Source organism: Phaeoacremonium minimum (assembly GCF_000392275.1).
Source record: "Phaeoacremonium minimum UCRPA7 unplaced genomic scaffold PA7_03_scaffold_560, whole genome shotgun sequence".
Classification (NCBI taxonomy): domain Eukaryota; kingdom Fungi; phylum Ascomycota; class Sordariomycetes; order Togniniales; family Togniniaceae; genus Phaeoacremonium; species Phaeoacremonium minimum.
The window spans coordinates 103,078-126,677 of NW_006921462.1; the positions used below are offsets into that span (position 1 = coordinate 103,078).

The 23,600-nt window shown below is 51.9% G+C and overlaps 3 protein-coding genes across 3 annotated transcripts; 2 read left to right on the forward strand and 1 right to left on the reverse strand.

Annotated features, from left to right (window-relative positions):
- Positions 1 to 5,419: 5,419 nt before the first annotated feature.
- Positions 5,420 to 6,493, forward strand: UCRPA7_7904 (putative squalene epoxidase protein; the record flags this gene model as incomplete). Its single annotated transcript, XM_007920424.1, has 1 exon — positions 5,420 to 6,493. The coding sequence occupies one exon, from the start codon at positions 5,420 to 5,422 to the stop codon at positions 6,491 to 6,493; it is 1,074 nt and encodes a 357-aa protein (XP_007918615.1).
- A 353-nt stretch (positions 6,494 to 6,846) lies between these two features.
- Positions 6,847 to 8,161, reverse strand: UCRPA7_7905 (putative dolichyl-phosphate beta-glucosyltransferase protein; the record flags this gene model as incomplete). The annotated part of the gene is made up of 2 exons (XM_007920425.1): positions 6,847 to 7,983; positions 8,039 to 8,161. The coding sequence occupies 2 exons, from the start codon at positions 8,159 to 8,161 to the stop codon at positions 6,847 to 6,849; spliced, it is 1,260 nt and encodes a 419-aa protein (XP_007918616.1).
- An 11,833-nt stretch (positions 8,162 to 19,994) lies between these two features.
- UCRPA7_7906 (putative suppressor of mek1 protein) lies at positions 19,995 to 22,951 on the forward strand (the record flags this gene model as incomplete). Its single annotated transcript, XM_007920426.1, has 6 exons — positions 19,995 to 20,114; positions 20,255 to 20,369; positions 20,422 to 20,506; positions 20,575 to 20,627; positions 20,684 to 21,997; positions 22,047 to 22,951. The coding sequence occupies 6 exons, from the start codon at positions 19,995 to 19,997 to the stop codon at positions 22,949 to 22,951; spliced, it is 2,592 nt and encodes an 863-aa protein (XP_007918617.1).
- Positions 22,952 to 23,600: the final 649 nt, after the last annotated feature.

Consider the following 23,600-nt stretch of genomic DNA (forward strand, 5'->3'; position numbering starts at 1 on the left):
TCGGAAGATGCGGGGACCGAAGCCCCGAATGAAGCACATTGCAATGCTTTCGTCTACCTCTAAGGGAAAGTGTAGGATATGTATACCGATCCTCAATGGCAATTGTCAGTTGCCAATGGAAAAGAACATTCCCAAAAGGTCCTGAATGCTTTCCTTCGGTATCATTCCCTCAATATGCCAACTCTATCCACGTGCTGCCACCATTGGACTCTTCCAGCCTTATTGAACGGCAGCAATATATGAGTGATGCGGCCTGTTACAAGACGCGCCGAGATAGGTCCATAGGTGTTGCTATCGAGTGTCAACTTCCCGCCTTCATCCCCTTCCACCCAAATGTGTCCAGGAGGAACTCGAATATATGGGTTTGGGAACGGTGGTCGGGTGTGCACGACGTCGCCTTCTAGGCCAATGACTCTTTTCACTGTGAGAGTGTCGGGCTTGAGAGGGTTGCTGCAGAGTTCATCAGCAAAGCTGGTCGCCTATCAAGTTTGGAATGAGGACCTACTTGAACGTAACGATCATGCCTCGCTGCAGGTCGCTCTGTGCATATAGCTTCCAGGTGAGGCAGACATCTCGTCGCAGTGATTCATTGTAGTGTTCATTCAGGAAGGGGGACATGGAAGGTCCATCGATGAATGTAAGCTCAGCGACATTGTTCTTAAACCAGATGATGGGTGGCAGCCATGTTGCGAAACCGAACAAGTACAGTCCGAATTGTCGGGCGAATGTGCGCTGGCCTCGTACTCGTGCCCATGCTGAGCCGAGGGCCATTGGGAGTCGTCACACTCTTCGTGTTCTCAATGCTCTGGCCGTCATTGATCTTGTGATGGTGGTGGTGGTGGTGCATCTCAAGCTCCAGCATCCGGCTGCAGAATGACCAATGCATTTAACGAATGGGGTGTTCGGCCTGGAATGTGTTTGGTGGGGCGTGCAGCAACAGCACGCTACGCTTCGTAGGTAGAGATGCTCCAAGAGTGGACCTCCATGATCAGACCATACTAAATTTCCACTCTCAATTACGGCCAGCAATCGCAACATAACATAGCTCACTGTAGCTTTCGCCTCCGGTCCCCATGTGTTTACTCCTGCCATTGGGGCCGAGATTCCAGAAAAGCAATGGAATTGTCTGCTTGTAGGCAATGTCATCACAGCTCCCCGTGCCATCGAAGGCGGCCCTCACGGCCCTTCGTGGGCTCGTTGTAGGGACATCATGCACACTTGTTCTAGTCACCGAAGATCGACGACGACGCATCAATGCTGCACGGAGCGCTATCTCAAACGCAGAGAAGATCAAGTCCGCCAAACAATACAACTCGGCCGGCGCTGCATTCGCTCTAGTCGGGCCTGACGAAGATCTCTCTGATGCGGGCCTGATCAGGTGGAAGAATCAGGATGGCTCTGAAGTCAGCACACAACGGCGAGTGGCCTGGATGGAGATCTCCCCCGAGGCATTCTTGGGCGGCTCACGGCCCAGCAGGCGCACAAAGACGGCAACACAGGAAGATGCGGCTGCGCAAGAACCTATCGAACATGACGCCAAACCTCAGATTTCTTCTCCAACCACTCAAGCTCGCTCACTTCCCGCTCCTATCACGCCTCTCGCTTTCATCAGCCCGATCATTCGGAACGAAAGTCAAGCGTCAATCGCCCATACCGAACTTGGCCACAGGAATGCGAATCCGCACCGGCCAATACCGACATTCGAAGATAGCCTTTCGGTGCTTTTCGAGGGAGATGGTCGTGTGAATCTTAGCCGAGTTGATGAAGTGATCGCTGCACTTCTGTCAAGGCTGGCTTCTGAACAGATTTCTCCTGAGGAAAAGGGAGAAGCTCTACAATTAGCTTCCAAGCTTGTTCGCAAGTGCCACGATGCAGGGCTCCTGCTGCAAGCACAACATCTATTGGCAGCAGTCATCAAACGTGGTCCTCTTCTTGAGGAAGAATATTACACTTTCATGCCATTGGAAGTTGTAAGATCTACATTGAAGATGGCGGAAGACATTCAAGTTTCCGATCGGCCGGGATCTCTCGAGAGGCTAAAAACCGCCATTACTCTGTTTCTACCAACGTTTCCCGAGAAACCTCGTCTACATGGGGAAGCTATTGTGGATTTGGCAAAACGACTTATTCAAACTGCGCTCGATCTGAATGATGCCCGGCTTGTCGATGCCCTCTTCTGGCGCGTTACTTCTTACTTTGAACGGCCCGTTGAATTTACCCAATGGTTCATTTCTGCATTGCACAAGAGTGGCCAGCATAAAAGAGCCATCAAGTTCTTCCTTCTATGCTATTCAAAAATGCAGCCAGATGAAAGCTCATTTCCTGTCGTTGGAGACATGGTTGTTGTGGCTGTCGATGCTACCCACGGCTTCAAGGCTAAGGAGGTCCTTACGGCACTTCTACAATCGAGACCAGCAGAATGGAAGCTTAAGACGCGCTGGGTCACAAACTTGTTGTACTGCCACTGGCAACGCCGCGAATCTTACGACAAAACAACACAGCTCTTCAGGCAGCTGACAGCAGTCGATGCGGATTCCGAACCGATAGTGACGCATCTCGATGCCCTGTACAGAGTTATGATTCAAATCTCTATAGAAGCGGGAGAAGAGGCTATGGCGGAGTCTTATTTCGCAGAACTGGTTAGCAAAGACCCAGCTGCCAGGACCAATCCGCGACTTTTGGGACTCTTAGCATTACAGAAGGCCAAAAACGGCGACTGGGTTGGCGTGCGGAAGGATTTCGAGGCGATGGATAGCATGAGTGGTAGTGATCGGGTCTTCGTACCGATTCTCAAGGAGTATGCCAAGAATCATGCCATTCAGGACACGGAGAAGTTCATGAGAATGTTTCTTGATGAACTGCATGTTCCTCTATCCCCTTACATGGTCACTCTTATTGCCAAGGAGTATGGCAGAGTCCGAGATGTTCAGGCCTTTATCAATTGGATTGATTATTGCACCAAGGCGAATATCAATGCCGATGCCGCTCTAAGCCATGCTATATTGGTCAATTGCAGACAATGGGGCTTCGGCTTTGAGGGTCTGCAAGATATATACTCCAGGCTTCAGAGGCTCAACCCGAACGTGGGGGACGACTTTACAGATCGACTTATGCTCCGTACAACCTATTCCGGCGTGAAGTTCAAATATGGTGGAACAACCCCTCAGAGGCGAGTACGTGCGTTGAACATCAAACCCGACGTACGAATCGTGAAAGGAAGAACTGCAGATCAGGGCAACGTTTACATTGCAATGAAACAGGCTTTGGTGCATGGTAATCCCCGAGCTGCTGGGGAAATTTTTACCAGAGCCATGCGCCGTGGCATGCCGTACTGTGAGCGGTGTTTCAAACTCGCTATCCAAGGCTCTGTAGCCGCAGGTCGGGGCAATATTCGGCCTGCACTTGATCTCCTTCTCAAATACCAGCAGGCAGGACGCGATATCAGTGTTGCTATCCTCCCCATCTTTGAGTCTCAACTCAGCAAAATCAACGTTCAGTCCAAGAGAGATGCTGTGATGAGGGAAGTTACAAGTGTCCTCGAGCAGTTTGAGGCCAAAGGCATCAGTCTTACTGAAGCTGAATTGACTCGTGCTGCCATGGTTTGTCTTGAGGCCAAACACTTCACCGGAGCTATATCTCTTGGCCTTGCGGCCTTGCGTGAAAGAGGCGAGATGTATCCCTGCCATCCTTCCAACTTTTTCGTGCTTCTCTCCGCATACGTGGGCATCGCAGACTCAAACGGCGTGGAATGGGCCATTCAGGGCGCCCTCGATAGTCATTTTGGACATTCAAAGGCGTGCATGAAAACCTTGAAAGTTGCTCGCGCACGACTCAAGTCAACAACGCAGACAAGGGATGTTAAATTGTCATTAGCGTATGTGAAACAGGGCATCATCAAGTGCCAATCACTTCAAGAGCGCCTTGAGCTGGACAGGAAGATATTGGAGACAGAAACAATGCGTATTATGCAAACGGCTGCAGAGGAAGCTGGGTATCTCCCGGCGGTCTCAATGGATTCTCCGGAGTCACCAAGGGCATCGTCGGAAGGTGTAACGTCCAAGGCACCAACTGCAGTGCTTCCTGAACATGCTACCAGGCGAGACGACATCTCTACAACAAGCCCTGGGCGAGAGATCTACAAAGCAGAATCATTCAATAGACCCATTGCGGTCGGGGGAGGGGGCTATTAAATGATGGCTTGGAGTGCTGTTGATGGATGTATACTGCCCAATATGTATACTTAGACAACCTAGACATGATATCGTGTGCCTATGATCACACAAGACCTAAATTATGATACAACTTTTGAGTGTGTATGACTCGATTGAAAAAAGAGGTAATGAAATGTCAAAACCTACACTAAATCTTGAACCAAATGGCCTATTAGGACATTTTCCTAGCATTCCCCACGGTGTCAAATTGTTCCTGCGTTTGGGACGATTCCAGCGGTTTTTGGCACGGTACATGGCGCATAGGGGACCATCTCCTATTCGAAATCGAATGATACCAATGACATGTGAATTTGGCGGTCAGTGGCTTCGAACGATGGGCGCCTTGCTGATTGGCCGAGCCTACGCGGCGATATCCGCAATGGAACGATTAGCAGTCAAGATCGGAACTAATTTCACATGAACAAATCCACCCCAAAGTCGAAAACGATACGAGGCCGCCTTTTCCTCAAGGGTTGCTTCACGACGACAAGACATGCCACGAGCCAATTGATTGGCGAGAATTTCAATTAAGACGACGTCCTCCCGTCTGCCCTGCGATTGATCGCGCCGCGGCTGTCTACTGTACCGCCTTCGCTGCTTTCTCTCAACAGTCCCCCTCAACGGTTAGGACCCTTTACTAGGCGGCCGCTACTCTTGTATCTACGACGTCAAAATCGCCACTTGCGCAGAGCCTCTTACCTGAGCTGCTTCAGCCGCAACACCCCTATCCGGAACAGTACAGTCGTACAAGCAAATCTGCATTATTCTTCCCTATGACGATCAATACCGAGTCGGTCGACCCCCGCGCGGAACGCCGGGATAGATATCATGAGGGAGACGTGGTTGTGGTAGGCGCCGGCGTTTTTGGGTGCGCTATTGCATATGCACTGGCTAGACAAGGGCGCAGCGTAATATTGCTGGAGAGATGGATGTCCGAGCCCGACAGGATTGTTGGCGAGCTCCTGCAGCCGGGCGGGTGTATAGCACTGAGGAAACTAGGCCTAGGACAGTGCCTGGAGGGCATTGATGCAATTCCTTGCTATGGCTATCATGTGCTGTTCAATGGGACAGACGTGGTGATCCCATATCCAGGACTCGATGATGCGGGCAATGTACAGGTGTCGAATCCCCAAGCCAATGGCTCAGCACACTCCGAGAAGAAGTTCAAGAGGCCAGAAGGAAGGGGTTTCCACCACGGTCGGTTTATCATGCAGCTGCGAAGGGCCTGCGCGGCACACCCGAATATCAGCATTTTTGAGACCGAAGTCACCGCGACGATTAAAGGCGATTCAGGCCCCGAGATTCTTGGTGTTGAGACCAGGACTGCCGATCCAGTCACGGGAAAGAAGAAGCCCGACTGCTTCTTCGGCCAGCTGACCATTATCGCGGACGGCTATGCGTCTAAGTTCCGAAAGCAATACATTGGCAAGACGCCTGTCGTCAAGAGCAAGTTCTACGCTCTTGAGCTAATCGATTGCCCCTTCCCTCCAGAAGGTTACGGTCACGTCGTCATCGGAAAGGCGTATCCCGTTCTCCTCTACCAGATCGGTACACATGAGACGCGGGCTCTGATTGATGTACCAGAGAAGATTCCGGAGGCGTCGCCGGAGAAGGGAGGCGTTCGTGGCTATATCCGCAATGTTGTGTTGCCCACTCTGCCCAAACACGTCCAGCCAAGCGTCGAAGCTGCCCTTGCGGACGGCAAGATCCCAAAGAGCATGCCCAACAGCTACCTACCGCCGACAAAACAGATACAACATCCAGGCGTGATTGTCCTCGGTGACGCCATGAACATGCGCCACCCTTTGACTGGCGGCGGTATGACTGTGGCTTTCAACGATGCCGTCGTGCTGACGGAGCTGCTCGAGGACATTCCAAATCTGGGCGATTATAAGGCTATCCACAATGCGATGCGTGAGTTCCACTGGCGGCGCAAGAGCCTGTCGACCATCATCAACACGCTCGCCATGGCGCTGTACAGCCTCTTTGCGGCGTCGGACCCGCAATTGACGGCGCTCAAGATCGGCTGCTTCGACTACTTCCAGCGAGGCATGACAGATGAGCCTGTTGCGTTGATGGGCGGCATCCTGCACCGCCCGTTCACACTGGCGTCCCACTTCTTCACCGTTGCGTTCCTCGCCATCTGGCTGCACGCACTGGAGGTCATGGGCGGCAGCGTCTTTGGCTTCTTGAAGCTGCCGATCGCGATCATTGACGGCATCCTCATTCTCTGGAGGGCGTGTGTTGTGTTCTTGCCGGTCATTTATCGCGAGTTCCAGTAGGCTGGGCTCGGGTTGCACGGTGGCGCTTTCAGGCGTCGAAGGATCGAGGAGCGTCTAAGGCCCCTATTGGTCTCTCCAGCGATGGATCCAAAGAGTCGTTGCTCTATTACGAGCCTCAAGCTGACTCTGGCGCAAATGCATGGGAATTTTTGTATCATATTAAAGATGATTGTACATATTCATATGGGTAGAATCGTAATATTAATGAAGACAATAAGAAGACACGCACACGATTAATATCGGACTACTCACATTGTTCGCGAGGCAAGTCTTTTGTGAATCTATCTACAGATGTCCTGCCAATGCTATGCTCAGCCAAGTCTAGATGAGAACGGATTGCTTTTTTGGTCTTATCATGTCAGTCGTCGTCTATATACACCCATCATCCAGCTAGCTCGCAGCACAGTCAGGCCTATAGCCATCTTGATGCTGTCCTTGACCAGGCTCATCTTGCTGCCCTCCACCTCATGCCAGTCTATAGGCACCTCTGCCACCTTAATGCCCGGACTGATGCCGATCACGGTGCCGTCAATAGCGAGCACGGGTGTCGCGGGTGCCGACTCAGCCAGCATGAGCATCTCAATGTCGAAGATCCAGCCTTCTGTGTGCATGTAGGGGATGATGTGGGGCAAAGAGGCGCGCGAAAACAGCTTGAAGCCGCACTGCGTGTCCCGGATGCGAGATGTAGCCGGCGGCGTCAAGATCATCAGGACGAAGTGAAACGACTTCATCAGGAAGTTGCGCAGGGCCGAGCGCTGGACCACGGCCTCGCTGCCGACCAGGTGGCCGCGGCTGCCGATCGCGACCCCGCGGTTCGAGCCGTCCACGACGTCCTCGCAGCCCTCGATGAGCTTGCCCAGGTCGCTGAAGCGCGACGCGCCGTCCGCGTCGGCAAACACCACGTACTCGCCCCGGACGTGGCGGAACCCGTGCGTCACGCCGCCGCCCTTGCCGCGGTTCTTCTCCAGCGTCACCACCCGCAGTACGTCGTGCAGCTGGTGCTTGCGCGAGAACTCCAGCACCACCTCCACCGTCTTGTCCGTGCTGCCGTCGTTGACCACGACGATCTCGTACCCGGACACCTCCTTCGCCGGCGGCCTCCTAAACACCTGCCGGTGCGGCGTCAGCGGGCTCGTCACGCGCTTCTGGTTCCTGTTCGCGCCGTCGGGCCGCCCGAACTTGGCGTCGAGGTATGCGACGGCCTCCTCCAGCGCCGGCTCGATGCGCAGCGCCTCGTTGTACGCGGGGATCACGACGCTCACCTCCACCTGGGCGGGCTCGATGGACCCCGTGTCGGGCACGGAGAAGACGTCCTCGCCGGCGGCGGTCTTGGCCTCGCTGAGCCGGCGCTCGGCCAGCCAGCGGTCGAACCAGCAGGGCAGTTGGCGGGGCGCACTGACGCTGCCATCTGGAGTTGTGGTGATGTAGGTCTTTTCGGAGGGGAGGACGGCGCGGGGCTTTGGCGCAATGAGGTGGAGGGTGAGGTAGATCTAAGGCCATTGTCAGAGCTATGGTATCAATTGGAGAGCCAGAGAGGTCACTTACAAGGAAGACGCCCAGGACAATGATCGCATTGAATATTAGGAGCAGGATGTAGAATGGTGCATCCCTAGCTGCGTCGTAGAGATGAGCGAGCAGCTGCCACGGCGCGCTTAGAGGCTCGGCCATTGTGGTCAGAGGCCCAACGCAGGGCTGCCGATGTGCGGTTTAGGGGCCGCCGGATACCCTAATTCAAATCAAGTGAACATGAGAAAAAGAATGACTGGAATTGGCACTGCAGAAGACACAGCGACCAACTGTTTGTGAATGGTTAGATGAGAGAAGCTGACGAAGAATGGCGATGGAGGATACGAGGCTTAGAATGAAAGGCCACGACAACGAAATGGGAGCTGTACAAGGCTGGCAAATGAGAGGGCAGATGATCCCCTGTCGATCACTAAGTGGTACCCATACCACGGCAGATTACCCCACCAAGCCCACCTTACCCGCTAAAAAAAGGTTCCCGACAGTGGGGGAAGACCTCTGGCGTGGGTCACTGGTTAACGGCTGGAAGCCTCACGGGATAGGAGGGAGGACCCTGAAATTGGGATAATTACCATTCCACATGCTTGTTTGCGGGGAAGGCGGTGGAAGTTTCAACCGCCACCGGGTCCCATTTACACGATGCCCTCGAGACTTGCCCTTTTGTGGGAATAGTAGTGGCATAGCCTGCATGCTATGTCCATTTGGGCAGCAGTCCACGTATGCTAAGAGGCCTGTTAATCAAGACTGTGGCGAGACCACGATACACTGGAAGGGCTTCATGACAACTTGGGAAGGTTTGCACGCGGACCCTCCTCATCCGGGCCGGTGCGAACCACAACGCTGGTCCCGAATCAGTGGAACCACCACCGCCCAGTCTGGAAACTCACCAGAACCACAGGTTGAAGATGTCAACTGATATCTACTGTGGTTAAGGCAAGAGAGGCCCTACCTCTAAACGCCCATCCATTTCGGTACCTAAACGTTCCTTTGAGTTGTATCATGTGTATTTTTGTGATTATTGGCTGTCCAGAAAAGGTAAGCGGTTGGAGATTCCCCGCTTGAGGACACATGCATGTGTCTGGTCTCGACCCCAGGTTTTCAAAAGTCCGGGGTAATTAGTTGGGAATCACGCGTGTCTCGCGATATATTCGGCTGTCTGGGAAGCTGCATCCCCTCGCCCCTGCCTGATTAGGGTCGCTCCTCGTTAACCCGAACCCACGGAGTGGAGGCATGTCCATGCGCATGAGAAACAGTCAGGCAAAACCCGGAGTCGATAGTAGCCCCGGAGGGCCTTGAATTGTTCTTCTGTAGCCAGGCCAGATGACATTTTGTTCTGTGTCTTATTGACCTTGTTTAGGTTTCGGCATGAGCTTATCTGAAGATACTCCTGTTTGTTCATGGACAACATGCATTGGGAACTGGATATGTCATTGTACCTTAATTGTTGACCTAGTTCGAGGACTCGTGGTCAAATGGCTGGCAACCTGCGATGGATATTGATTCTGCCTGCTAGTGTTATTGACAGCTACTTATTTATGGCAGAGCTCGTCATATTTCGGCTTCACACCCCATTAGATTGAAACATGTCTTCCTGTTCCGTATGCCTCTTGCTGTCTATCCACATACTCTAAGTGAGAGCTGCCAGCATTTTCTTGCAGACATGTCTAAGGTTCTCGCTCTTTCGACTGCCATTGCTCTACTGCCTCTCACACTGCCATGTTTCTTAGAGAGGAGGGTACGGGTGCACTTTGTTCTTGATAACGAACCTCAACCCACCTGATGTGCACATGATCTGTGGTAGCCAACTTGGTAGTGAACGTCGTAGTAACAGAGGGGTCTGCAACAATATCAATGGGTTGACAAGTTCGTCTTTCCTTATGCCAACGTGCCAGTGTGCAACGGGTTGAAGAGGATCAATGTTTTGGAGGTCGAAAGAAAATAAACAATTGGTATATCGCAGATACCGAAGATGCTCTGGCCTTACGGGGTCGACATCAATGACAGAAGAACCATCGTATTGTTCGAGCGAAGAAAGGGTTTGAAATACCATTGGTTAGTCTCCTTCTGCACCACTGCTCCCGGGCATGCACCTCATAATTGCTGCGGCTTCGCTGCTAGTTTAGACTCTGTGGTGAACCTTTGCAATTGTAATTCAGTATGCTCCGCCAATGAAAGCCAAATTGGCCTCCGGTAATGCATTTCACTGCAATTTTAGTCTCACCGAAGACCTCTCTGCAACAAGACTAGACCACCAAACCGTCTTGGCATACTAGGAGCAGAGTTCTTGCAAATAAGTGAAGGTTTCACAAACCATCGAAGCCACTTCCATGACAGCGGAAGCGATACTACATTCGGAGCTCCGGGAGTCGTCTTTGGGCAAGGCTGGCCAGCTCAGCTTCGCCCAGACAGCCACTATCGTGACGGCTGGCGGTTGCCAAGGAACAGATAGTGTCTGCGCCAGATCCAATAACACGATGTCTAATTCCCTATCAAGCATCAATATCTCGGGCTGGCCCGTCGACACTGTCACAACTGCAAATCACGGTTCCATGGGAGCATGACGGAGGCTGAAACGGACCCGGCATACGCAACGGTGACTGAATGTTGTCACGAGCGACGGACACCGGCCAGATTCACCAGATTCGACTTGCCTTGTCATCGGAGCGAAATGACTGATGCTGCACGCAACCACACCTTGGCTTGCCAAGTTGCCAACCTCCTCCCGGCTGGCCATGCCATGTGTGAAACGGCGGCGCCACATCTGTGATGGGCTGATTCGGTGTGCAGTGCGCGGACGGCAACGGACCAGGGCATCAAAGCAAGCTGGTATCCTGGAACGAGGCCAGGGCCGGCGACTCAAAGCCAGAAGTGTTATCGAGTGGTATTTTCACCAGCAAGATGAGTGCGCGGAGTGCCCATCTACAGCCAACTTATTTCTTGCCCTCATCCCTGCCAGGCTCTGGAAACTTCCCTGGAATTCCTGCATCAGATGTAAGCGATGTGCGATGCAAGTGAGCATTACGCTCTTATGAGAGGCCCAGGGCTACAGCCTTGGCACGCGTTCGCTACGATGCGTTCCAACGATCCTTTTCAAGAAAGAGTCCAAAGGGTCCCACGGACAGAGTCCCTGTCGATCTTAGGAAGCTGTTATGACTCCAATGGTGACACGGGAACCCAATAGCTAGCGGTCAATCATAAGTGGGTGACCGCTATCAGTTGCGCCCCTCCAGGGGATGATCAGACTGGTTCAGGGTGCCAGTGGTGGATGCGACACAAAGGGTATTAAGCATAACGATCCACAGATAACCGCGCGGTGATACCCTATCTCGTAAACCTGTTCCTGGCCTTGGCCCCGTCAGCTCGGAGGGAATGGGCATAAGACGGGCATTCAGCACTCTTCCGGAAACCGTTTCGTCAGTGGAGTTTCTTGCTTATTAGGACCTGGACTGCGAGCACAGACACAGAGGGAGTAGTCTGCAACGGATAGCTTCGGGGGCGGGCTCGGCCAAATGTTTAAGTGGTCCCAAAAGGCTCTGCTCGGTCGATGGGACTTATACGCAGCTTGCACACCAGCGACGGACTTGGATCGAAAGTTGTCCAGCAACCGTCTGTGTCAACTCTGTCGAGGGGCCGTTCTGGACCCATGGCCCAAGCAGGTTTTTGAGCCTCGGAGAGTTAAAAAGCTCGATAGTGTCCACGCAATGCAAGTTACTTGCAGGCTGCAGTCAGCAGCAGCAGCCAGCACGCAACTCGCTCGATCCAGTGGGCGAAACGCGATCGGTCCGGCGAATGGTGTGTTGTGAGCTGGCCCGGCCACCGCCTGCTTGGCTGAGAGCAAACCAGAAAATAAAAAGAGGGGGTGAAAAGAGGAGGTTCACACCATCCCACCACTTACAAGTTGTTGGGTTAGCGAGGCGAGCAGCCACCAGTGACAACGCCAGAGACAAGGGAAAGCTGAAGTCATGATAACGGAACGGGAGAGGAGGACCCCCAAACTTTGTTCTGTGTCTCTTGTGCCTGAGCCATTGTCTGAGACAATCCTGTCTCCTCCATCACCCTGCCGCTTGGTTTTGGGCCTTGTCTCATTCTGGTGGCTGTTCTCGTCAATTCGCATCAACTGAAGCCACCTGACCTGTAAATTCCCCGGCGGCAGCAGGCTTCCTCAGCTTGACAACTCAGAGCATGTCTCGCAGGTGCAGCCACCAATACATTGTTTTGTTGCTTTTTTTCTCTACTTCACTATCATGTTCCTACTCCGCATGCTATTGACTTGCATGCTTTCTCTCACGCACGTTGAGGCTTCTTGAGTTGCAGAAGCTTCTCAACCCGGCTCAGGCTTATTCCGCTCAACAGATAGAGAGAGAGAGAGAGAGAGGAAGAGAGCCAGCGAGTCCGCCTCGACTCCTGCTATCCGGATCTGGTGAAAAGAGTCGAGAAAACGTGGTGGTCCTTGCGAGCTTTTCGAGCTTTGCCAAACGGCGTGTGAAACTACGGACGCTTAGCCCGCATCCCCCGGGGCGACGGCGTCTGGTGTGCAAACATGGTGAGCGCCACAGTGGGTTCCTCTGCTCCGTTGCTATTTTAGTACAGACAATGGTCACCCCCAAAAAGACTGCTCGATGCTGGAACCCGGCACATTAGAATGGCACTTGAGAGATAATAGTCTTGATGAATGACGTCTTTGAATTGCCATGATGGACGGTTTTCTCGTGTGTTTCCTGACACGAGAACGCTATTAAAAAGATAAAAAATCATCGGCGTTGATGAGAACTCCTAGTCTAAGATCCTCCCATGAATCGTAAAAATCGTATCACAACCTAGGACGTTTTTTTCTCAACCTGGTTGGTAGTAGTACTGGCAGTCAAGTGTTCCCTCCTGTTCCTAGTCCCATTCTATATTTCCCAAACGCATTGCGTCCCTATTCGACTCAGTCGAGACACTGGAAGAATGCTGCGGAGGCTCCCCGTAAATATTTGCTTTTGGCGCCATGATGAAGGTAAATGTGGTAGACACATATGAAAATGGCGGCATGTCATGTGTAATGTGTATGTTCAGCTCAAATGTTTAGTATGGATGAATACAGTCGTGTTGAAGTAAGCGCTGGTTTGCGAATGCACCAACAAAACTTGGCCAAAAGCCCAGGAACGCCGCGCACCTATTCGTGAAAAATCCGCACAAAAGGAACCGAGAATGTCGATAATCCCGCAATGGGAAGAGTTGGTGTCTTGTAGACTCCCGAGTGATCTGCACCCGTCGGGCTCTCAGACCGCCACCGCCGTTGGTTTGCTGCTTCTTAGCGACCAACGGTTCTTCTTGCTTAGCTTCGCGCCAGGGGCCTTGCTGAGCTTGCCAGACTTTTGTGGCATCGCAACCACAACCGGCTCCTGAGGTGTAGGCGGTAGAGAGAAACTGGACTCGTCAAATTCTGTCGGGAGGGTCTTGTTGTCCGCGATCGGTCGGGCTCTCTCGTTGATTGGCAGCTTAGGCGGATCAATGTGGGAGTTGATGGTTTCCAGTTCTGTGAATCTCGTGGATTTAGATATCCTTCGGTTCTTGTGAGACAGAGGCGGCGTTGTGATAGCAGTGCCCACAGGTGGCAGTGTAATAGGATCCGACAGGGTGATCTCTTCCGGCACAGATGCCGGGGTTGGCATCATGAAAGAGGCTTTCGGGCTGGGCGTAGAGTTGCCTTGAACAAACGTCAACGAAGTTGCTGATGTAGCAGTGGAGGTTGTTTGAGCGTGCATAGCTGTCGAAAGAGGAGGTGTTGTCAGAGGACCGAACTGCATAGGTGGCAGAGCGGGGACAGGGGGAATTCCAGGTGTTATCATCGAGCTGCTCGATGCACGAGATGGCGAAGGCCGAGTCGAACTGGACACATTTCGAGGCAGCGCGAAGTATCCGTTTGCGGCAGGGGGATCCGATATTCTGCGGCTCTGAGGATGGAGACGATGCAAGTGTTCCCCTTGCGGAGTCTTGACTTCAGGGGCATTGCTCGCTGGGGGTTGGCTGGCATGTCGAGCTGGCTTCATTTCCAGGTCATCCTGAGAGCTGGTGGAATTGCTTGAGCTACCAACGGGGGAGTTTGCTGCAATGTGTGTGAGCGATTGTGGTGGACAGATACGGTCTGATGTCAACGAACCTTTGCTAGATGATCGACTAGCCCGCCCAGAATCAATCATTGTAGGTCTCTCAACCTCCTTCCCCTTCCACCCCATGCCGTTCTGGTTTCCGGATGAGTAGACGACCTCTCCTCCCTGGTGGCTCCAGCCCTGTGGTGGCTGGACACTACTATAGCTGTAGGTCCTCGGCATCTGAACGACAGGGTTTGCGTAGTTGGAAGGGTATGATACGTGAGAAAGTGCACTGTTGACACGAGGCATGCCCATATGAACGGGGTTTGAACCTGGTCCAAAGGATCCCATGCTGCTCATGCCCATGCTACTTGCAGCCATGGCACTTCTCCTCCTATGTGCCTCAAGAATTCTTGGACGGTCCTCATGTCTGTAACTCGACGGTGCCCCGGACAGAGCATCAACGGCAGCATGTGTAGGGACGTGTTTATAAGGAATAGCTTCTCCTTCCTTTTTTTGCTTCTCAGCCTGTTTGGCGTTGTGCTCCTTCGCTGCCTGGCGGCCTCTCTTGATGAGTGAGAAGACCGACATGGTGAATGATCAGGTCTAAGACCGGTGCACCGGCTTAATTCGTCAAGTAGTGGACAATAAAAGAAAGTCAAGACAGGCACGACAGATAAAATATGTATTGCCGTGTATGTACCAGGCGAGGGGATAAATGTGGAAATATGGTTCGCGAGGACTTGGTTAGATACGAGGGGTGTCCCTGGCCACCGAGCAGCTGCAAGGTATATTATATGATAGCCGGTGAGGATAACAGCCCGTTAGTCTGCCGAATGGCCGAACCCGTGTCGTTATGAGTGGGCGAGAAGGAAGAATCCAAAGTACGTGGACGGCCGGCGGATTAAATGGCTAGTACGTAAGGTTGGGGTTATAAGCGGAGAAACTGACACCTTCGGTCAATTGGTGAGGGATCCCCGAGTTATGGATCGCCTGACTGTTCGAGAAGCATAACCAAGCAGGCGGACAAGAGTCGATCCCGGCAAAACAGGTGAAACTCGCGTGGAACCACCTGCCGTTGACTTTGGAAGCAAACTCTCGGATTGCGGGCTCACCAAGTACGTGGACTTCAGTAGAGGTTGGCGTCGATGTACCCGAAAAGTGGCTTCACCCAAGAGGCCGGGGACAAGTCACTACCGAGATGCAAGTCCCGAAGGCTGGGTAATATATCGTATTGCGACCCGCGTTGGCTTTTTATCTCAAGAAAAGAAAAAGGAGAGGCTCAGAATAGGAATGATCAACTTGGGGGGCTTTCTGCCTTATGAGGGGGGCATAACAGAGGACTGGCAACGACTTTCCTGTGTTGCACTGCAGAGATAGCCACGCGGGGGCCTCGCTCGCTCAAGCATCCCTGTCGCTCAATACCCTGTCTCTTGGCCGGTGAGCTGGAAGAGCGCCAGCAGGGGTCCTTGGAAAACCATCGGATGGGAAATCAATTAATGGCTGTGACAAAGCACACCGGAAACCTCGCAAAGTAAACGCTCGGATGGCACCTAGAGATCTTCGCCAGACGTAGGCTAGCGACAGTCTGGGAAATCCGTTGGATTGTTCGTCAGGCTAGACTCGTCTATTGTCAGTCGTTGTCGCTCGAAGCTCTTCACCGTGCCTTAACCTCTCGTCCTGTCGTTACCGTAATGATTCTTTTGCCTCCTGCTGTGAGCCAACACACACAGATGACGGATGAGCAGGAAGACGGTTCCAATATGCAGGCCTTGGTTCTTTGCGCATTTCTGATAGGTAGGCCTAACGGAGGATGTTGATGCATCCGTGGAGGACCGTCCACGAAACGAGTGCCAAAAGTGGGCTCTCTTCTCGTATTCAGAGGCTGTACTAGTACTACGCCTGTGCCAGGGGTACCTGAATCACATCAGGCCGTTCGTACCTTGAGGCGGGAGATAGCCAGATCTCGAACCTAACACTGGGTTCCTGCTTGTCCATTTTGGGGCATGATTGACGTATCTTAAGGTCCCGATACTTCTATTCGGATGCATGGCAGACATGGCCCAAAGGCGCCATTTCCAGCCGCACCTCGTCCGTACAGGGGCTTTTCTAGGTCCCAAGCCGTATCTAGTCAGTATATTGAAAGGAATGGGCCATGCTTGATGCCCTGAGAAATTTTTTGAAACCTGCAGGTCGCTGCCGGTTTCTCAATGGGGCAACAACTGAGGTTGATGGACCAAAACACTGATTCCGAAAGCTTATGCTTGGGAGGCTCGCTGGCCTCGGAGCCTTGCTCGTAACGGTCAGCTACGGCCCGCATGTCTTAAAGTTTGTGCGAGTAGAGATAAGGAAGCACCCGAAGGCGCAATAAAAATCCACATCGTGACAACGCTAGGTGGCCCCATCATCGTTGCTGTCGAGCTTCTACGCTGCAGGAGTTCTGCAAGAGGTTGGACGCTCAAGCTCAGTGCTCCGCTCAACATTCAGTAGCTGAACAAAAGTCTGTGGCCACGGACGAATTGAGTTGGGCCCAAGATCAAATATTGGCTGTTTGATTGCATGTCTATTCGTCAATAGTCGTCGTTCTGCACCACTATCGACGGCGGGAACATTCCTGGGCTGGGCGCTCACCTCGTAGTCTTGGACGCTACCACGTTTCCTGGCCTAGCGCCCACCCTGAGCCTCTCCTGGCGGTCTCTTTTCCGATGCTCTATGGGGACCTTATCTTTGCCATTGCCATTGTCTTTCGCTAGAATTCCCTAGGGTTGCTAGGTCGCCTAAGCCCTGCCGTAATTCCCGGATCGTCAGTGGATGCGTCGTGGAACTGTCCGAGGCCCCTGGGCAGCCGTGTCAGCCTAGCGAAGACTTTATTCGAACAAGTTTAGCTGCCGAGATGTGAATGCTAGCTAGTTCGAATGTTAGCAAAACCACCCAATGACCAGGGGCCCATATCTGCTGAACTTCCGACGCTCGTCATAATCCACACCAAACACTTCATCTGTGATCCCACGCACCTCAGTCCGCAGCTTGCTGTAGCGTACACTATTCTGGAGACAGCGGTGTCGCAAATGTTTCAGCGTCCTGACTGTGGGTCACTCTGCGGTCGCAAAGCATCGGGCGCCTCCGAAACGACCGGCGGCGTTTCCTATGCCGCCGCAAATTGTAATAGTCTACTGAGAACGAGCGTGGTCTCGTAGCGGCGCCTCTGGTGTACCGACAGTGTCTAGCCGAATTCATTTCGATCTCTCCAGGCCTCTCTGCTGCTTCTGCTTCTTGTGGCAGAATGGAGCGCCGGGACGATAAGGAGATTGAGGGTTCCTTTGGGTAGGTTGTGCGAACTTTGTGCCAAATGCAAACTGTGGTAGCAACCCACGGCGGCCGCGAGAGGCAGCCACAGCGCGACCCCCGAGAGATACGCTGTGATTTGGAAAGAAGCAGCCCAATCTTGCTACCCCTTCCATAAATGGCATCACCTCCTAGCAAGAAGGAGCGTGTGGCGTTTTCCTACATGAAGCTGTGGTCTATCGCAGCTGCCCTTGGCGCCCGGGACAGGGGTAAGGTTGTTATGGTTGAGCCTCCCTGCAAGCCCGCCTTTCCTCTCTCGACCGCGCACAGAAAGGCGGACCTTGTTGCTACCAGGGGACCATGGGGTCATGGGCAGCACCTAGGCCCTCATTCTGACAGGGGCTGGCCCGGCATATGTTGGATGAGCTGGGTGTCTTACTACGTACTGCATAGTAGGCTGTAGCTGTCCCTCTTCTCAGCATCGGGATTAATCAAAGAGAATGGTCATGTAGAGCTGCGGTCAGCAGCCAATATTGAATCGCTAATTTCCGCCCCTCACTCAGCATGGCCATTATCGTGAGCCGTGATTACAGACGCAGCGTGGGGAGATGTTCCTTCTCCTTTTTCCAAAGACCGTCTGGATTGCCTACCTCAGGTACCTAGGTAGGCTGGCTGTCCAGGACAGCAACTACTACAACCAGGATACCGCAGTGATGCCATTTCATGTTGCACTCCCTACAAAATAGAGTATCGACCCCGACCTCCTACCTCGGAAGGTCGCATAGTCTGCTTGCTGGTCTTATTAACTTTAAACAATGTTGTGCAACCAAAAAGTACGTACTCTCCATTTGCAGAGCCTCTGCCCTCCGTCTAGCCGCTGAGACCTGACCCTGGCGCCACCTGAGACCTCAAGTGGTAGAGGTGCACACTTTGAAAATTAACACCATGAAGACAGTTGAGTGTTGATCGAAAAGACGGCAATGACAACAAGTTGGTTGCTTATAACCTACTCTCTTTTGGCAAATTACTCGCACAGGTAGATAGCTGCTTGATGACTCAAAGCAAGTTGGTGACATGGCTTTGGGACAGTCTCTTCGCTTGTTGCTCAGGCAGCGTTGGCTGGGAGCACTACAGAGCGTGTTATGTTACAGTTGAGCACAAAGAACTATACGGGGCCACAGCGTGATAGTAAACCGGGAAACAATGTGGCACGTTTTACGAAGTGTACGGCCATACTTTGCCCATGTAATAACTAACCCCCAAGCTCTGAACAAGCCACACCGTCATTACTCACTCCAGAGGTTAGAGTGAACCAGTGTTGCACAGAACCCTGTCTTCTCTTGCAAAGAATTCTAGAATCTCTCGGACCAGCTTCATACGGATTGCGAACATAGGTTGCTACTAATAGCGGAACCGGAGGCACGTCCGCTTCCTATAGCATAGCAACGATGGTCAACATTAAGAACAATACTTCATTACTAGTAATCACCTTCAAAATAGAGAATCGCTTAATTATTGAGAGACAGGTTACAGTCTCATGTTCGGAGCCCAGCAGTCGGGTCCTAAGGAGTTGTGAACAGTCTAGTGATTTGAATCTTGGAAGTTATATCATGTGCGCAAGGCGTGTTGCTCCTCAAAAAAATCGATACACGGTGCTTTTCAGCTTAGCACGACTCGAACTTTCTGGAATCAAGATCAGTGTGTTACCCCGATAGCCAAGCCAGATGATGTTCTCTGCGTTCAGTTATCCAGGCTATCTGTCCCGCAGTCAATAAAATCTGTGGTATTACTAGGCAGCTTATTGAAATAGATGAGCCACAGCTAGCCGTTTGACTTGCTTTCATTTCTTAAGACTGAATAGCGATGCTAGAACAACTTATATGTAGTCAACTGAACAGGGTGGCTGGTATCACCCGGCACATATGGGGAGGCTGAGTGGATGGAACCATTCAAGAGACCTGTGTCGTCATGGTTCGAACCAAGGGCCTGGAATTCTCTTTATGGATTGTGCCATTTTTGACATGTGAAGCGCAGCAGAAAGATGAGACGAAAGGGTGACAGGGACGAATAGTAAGGATAAGCGCGCGATAAATTTAGGCAAGGAGCCGCAGTACTAAGGTGATTACCTAAGCTTGGCGGGTGGCCACTCAATGCAGTATGGTGTCGCGCGGCGGGTCATAGCGAACTTCTCTCGGTCGGCCCAACACTCACCATCGCAAGACCTCATCGCAATCAGCGCCACAACCCAACCACGACTGCTCGTGACGGGCCTCGCTGATCAGCATAGGCAACTCTCAAGGCACCTGGTGTATTGGTTTCTTATCTTTCGGATCACGGGTGTTGGCTCGCTTTCCTTCATTGATGGCTCCTTAAGTACCCGATCTCCAACCTCCGACCGACGTCACTGCCTTTGCAATTTAATCACCGACGACCTCTACCCCTTCTTCCTACCCGAAGAAAGCGCGCGTCCTCTTCGCGCGCATTTCCCGACAAAGGTGGCGGCACTCACACTCCTCAGTCAGACCGACACCGAGTTATCGCTGCAGCAACACTTGGATCTCGCTCCCGACCTGCTCACCTACAATCGCATCGCGACCGAGGGGGATCCCCAACCTTTGATGATGGCACAATCGGTGCCTCATCCCTCGACCGACAAGAAACGGGTCAAGGTCTACGAGTTGCGTAACAACGACTGGTTTGACCGAGGCACCGGTTTTTGCACGGCTGCCTTCGTCCCGGTACGTGTCAGCCTTGTTCCACGCCTCCACCCCGCAAACCCCACGTTGACTTCCTGGCGTATACACTTGTCTAATGACACATCATCTACTCGCTTGTTGTCTATGATAGTAGAGGCTAATTGTATCATCATTCAATTCAGATTGACGATGGCCAGTCCAAAGAACCGAGGGTCATTGTGGAGTCAGAGGACCAACCAGATAGGTTATTGTTGGAAACAAGGATCTGTAGAGAGGATGGCTTTCAAAAGCAGCAAGGTTTGTTGTCACGACGCAATTTACGGTTACTGGCTACTAACCATCGCTGCAGAGACCCTGATTGTCTGGACTGAACCCAGCAATGGGGTAGACATGGCTCTGAGCTTTCAGGAAGCCGAAGGTTGCGCCCTGATATGGTCCGTAACAACCCACATCTCATCTATCTCTGAATCAAAGAGCCTCGCTGCTGACGATTTTGACACAGGAAATTTGTGAATGGGGTCCAGCAATCTTTCCAGAATTCCATTGGTGGACCAGGTATGATTGCTCAATGGATTTCAATATCTACATTCAAACTAATGCATGATTTATAGACGACAGTCTTTCCGACGATCTCGCTATGGATATGCCGACGGCTATTCAGCTTCCAGCAGCAGAACTTGGTAATCTCGGCGAGTTAGAAAACAATATGCGGATGATGAGCTCGTCAGCAAATGGCCGGGACGCTCTTGCTAAGTGCATCATGAACGAGGACTACATTAACAAGCTCATCCCCCTTGTCGAAATGGCCGAAGACCTCGAAAGCCTTCAAGATCTTCATAGACTCTGCAACATCATGAAAACTATCCTCCTACTCAATGACACCACAATCATCGAGCATGCAGTATCAGACGACTGTGTTCTTGGAGTCGTAGGAGCTCTAGAATATGACCCTGACTTCCCTCAGCATAAGGCGAATCATCGACAGTGGTTGAATAATCAGGGCCGATATAAAGAAGTCGTTCGTATCGAGGACGATCAGATTCGGCGAAAGATTCATCAGACCTACAGGTTACAGTATCTTAAGGACGTTGTGTTGGCTCGTATTCTGGATGATCCCACCTTCTCAGTGCTGAACTCTCTCATCTTCTTCAATCAGGTTGATATCGTTCAACATCTTCAATCGAACGGTGGCTTCCTCAATGACTTGTTTGGCATTTTCGTCGACCCCACTGAAGAGCAGCTGAGGAAGAAGGAGGCTGTTCTCTTCATACAGCAGTGCTGTGCGATCGCCAAAAATCTTCAACCCCCCGCACGACAGACTCTATACAACAACTTCCTGGCCCATGGGCTGCTTCAAGTGATAAATTTTGGACTTCGGAACTTCGATGTATCCGTTAGGGTCGGCGCCACGGACATACTGGTATCAATGATAGACCATGATCCGCAAATGATCAGACAAACAATCTACCGCCAAATCCACGAAAAGCAATCGCCTCTTACCGACACGCTTATCGACCTGCTAATTGTAGAAGTTGACCTCGGCATCAAGTCGCAGGTCTCTGATGCACTGAAGGTTCTTCTTGACCCGAATCCCCCAGCACAGCCGCCAGAGAGCCTAATGAAGGCAAACCCGGAGTTCCAGGGCAGACGCCCGCAACCTCAAGTCGATCCGAACCAGGAGCTCTTCCTACAATACTTCTATGACCACTCAGTCGTCAAGCTATTCAGGCCGTTGCTTGAACTAGAGGGACGCACAGAGATGAAGTTTTCTGTCCAGAACGATGGCATCTTCAGCTACCTGAATGACATTCTCTGCTTCTACGTACGGCAGCATGGCAACCGCTGCAAGTTTTTTGTTCTAACAAACAACATTGCCCAGCGCTTTGCTCAGCTGCTCTCGTGTCGCGAGAAGCATTTACAACTCGGTAAGACCATTTGACTGTTTCATGTCTGGATGTTTACTAATAAAATAAGTTGCCATTCGATTTTTCCGTCAGCTGGTCACGTTGCAAGACGAATTCTATATCAAGCATCTGAAAGACGTCACAGCTCTTGGGCCAATTCTTGATGTTCTACTACGATCCCTACCGCGGGACAATCTTCTTTGCTCAGCTTGTCTCGATCTTTTCGAGCTAATCAAGAAAGAGAATCTCAAGGAGCTTGTCAGGCATCTGGTAGAGACACAGAGGGAGAAGGTCGCAGCTTTAAGTTACTTGGAGACATTCCGAGATCTACTCATTAGATATGAACAAACCCAGGGGTACACAACAAACATGGACTCGTACTTCATCGAGTCCGAGGACGATGTTGTCCGCCGACCTCCCAATGCAGGCGCGCGAGGCCTGATGGAGCATATAGCTGTGGATCCCGTCGAGGAGGAATATTGGAATACGTCAGATGACGAAGATGAGAACGTCAAGCCCGCGAGCGGTTCGGCCTCGGTCAACGGAACGCCGGCTTCAGCGAAGCCTCTAGTTGACTATGCATCTGATGAGGAGCCAGAGGAAAACGGAGACGCGATCATGTCACCAGCTTCATCTGAAGATGACAGAATCAAAGCAAACAAATCCGACGAAGATGATCAGAGTCCAAAGATTGGCGTAATCAACGCAAAGTCCCCGCCGGAGCGTCTTTCTGAGAAACGAAGACGTGAAGATGATGAGGATGACGAGCTCGGCAAGCTTATGCAGAACAAGCGACGCAACAGCAGTTCCGCGGGCCATAACGCTGGCACCACAACTGCTCTACGGAAAAAGAAGAGCTTCGCCAGCAATCGAGACTCCGGAGGGAACGGCCCGAAGAAAATAGCTATCAGCATCTCTCCCGCACTGAAAGCAGCGGCTGGGCAGGGCTCCCCGCAACAAGATGAGAGTACATAGCGAGGCTAGGGAAGCAATTCCGACACACACCTTCGGCAGCAATTGTGTCAGCGCATGGGTCAGGTGGACTTACGGGCTCATCAGACGTATCAAAGAGGCGTTTTTTTTTGGTAGGGTCGACGGATGCGATGTTTTATAACGACCCTGTTTGCGACAATGGATAGAGACTAGACTCTGAGGCAAGGTGGCAAGTGAGTCATGTGGTAAGGCGGATAACCTCTGTGCATTTTTGAGTGACGACCTACGAATGAGTTCTTATGGAAGGGGAATGGATCAATCAATTCAGGGCTAGGCCTGCAGAGTTTGTGTACTGTATCTATATATCAGATCCGTTTGGCGGACGGAGGTTCAAGAGCAAAGCCTCGATCGTGCTCACGGGACATTGCTTCCCTGTCAATTAATGAATGAGTATGATTGTCAACATGCGAATCCGTTTAAAATCTTGACCTTTCCATAGACTGGTTTTGAACGGCCATCGAAGAAAGACGGGTTGTGAAAGTCTATACCGTTGCCAAATGAGTGTGATACGTTGTCCTACCACCGAATCTCTGAAATCACGTAATCATACTGATAGGGTAGACTCGAAGAGCCATACTGACATCCTGAATTTCTAATCGTCTGGAATGAAAGAAGCGCAACTAGACCAGAT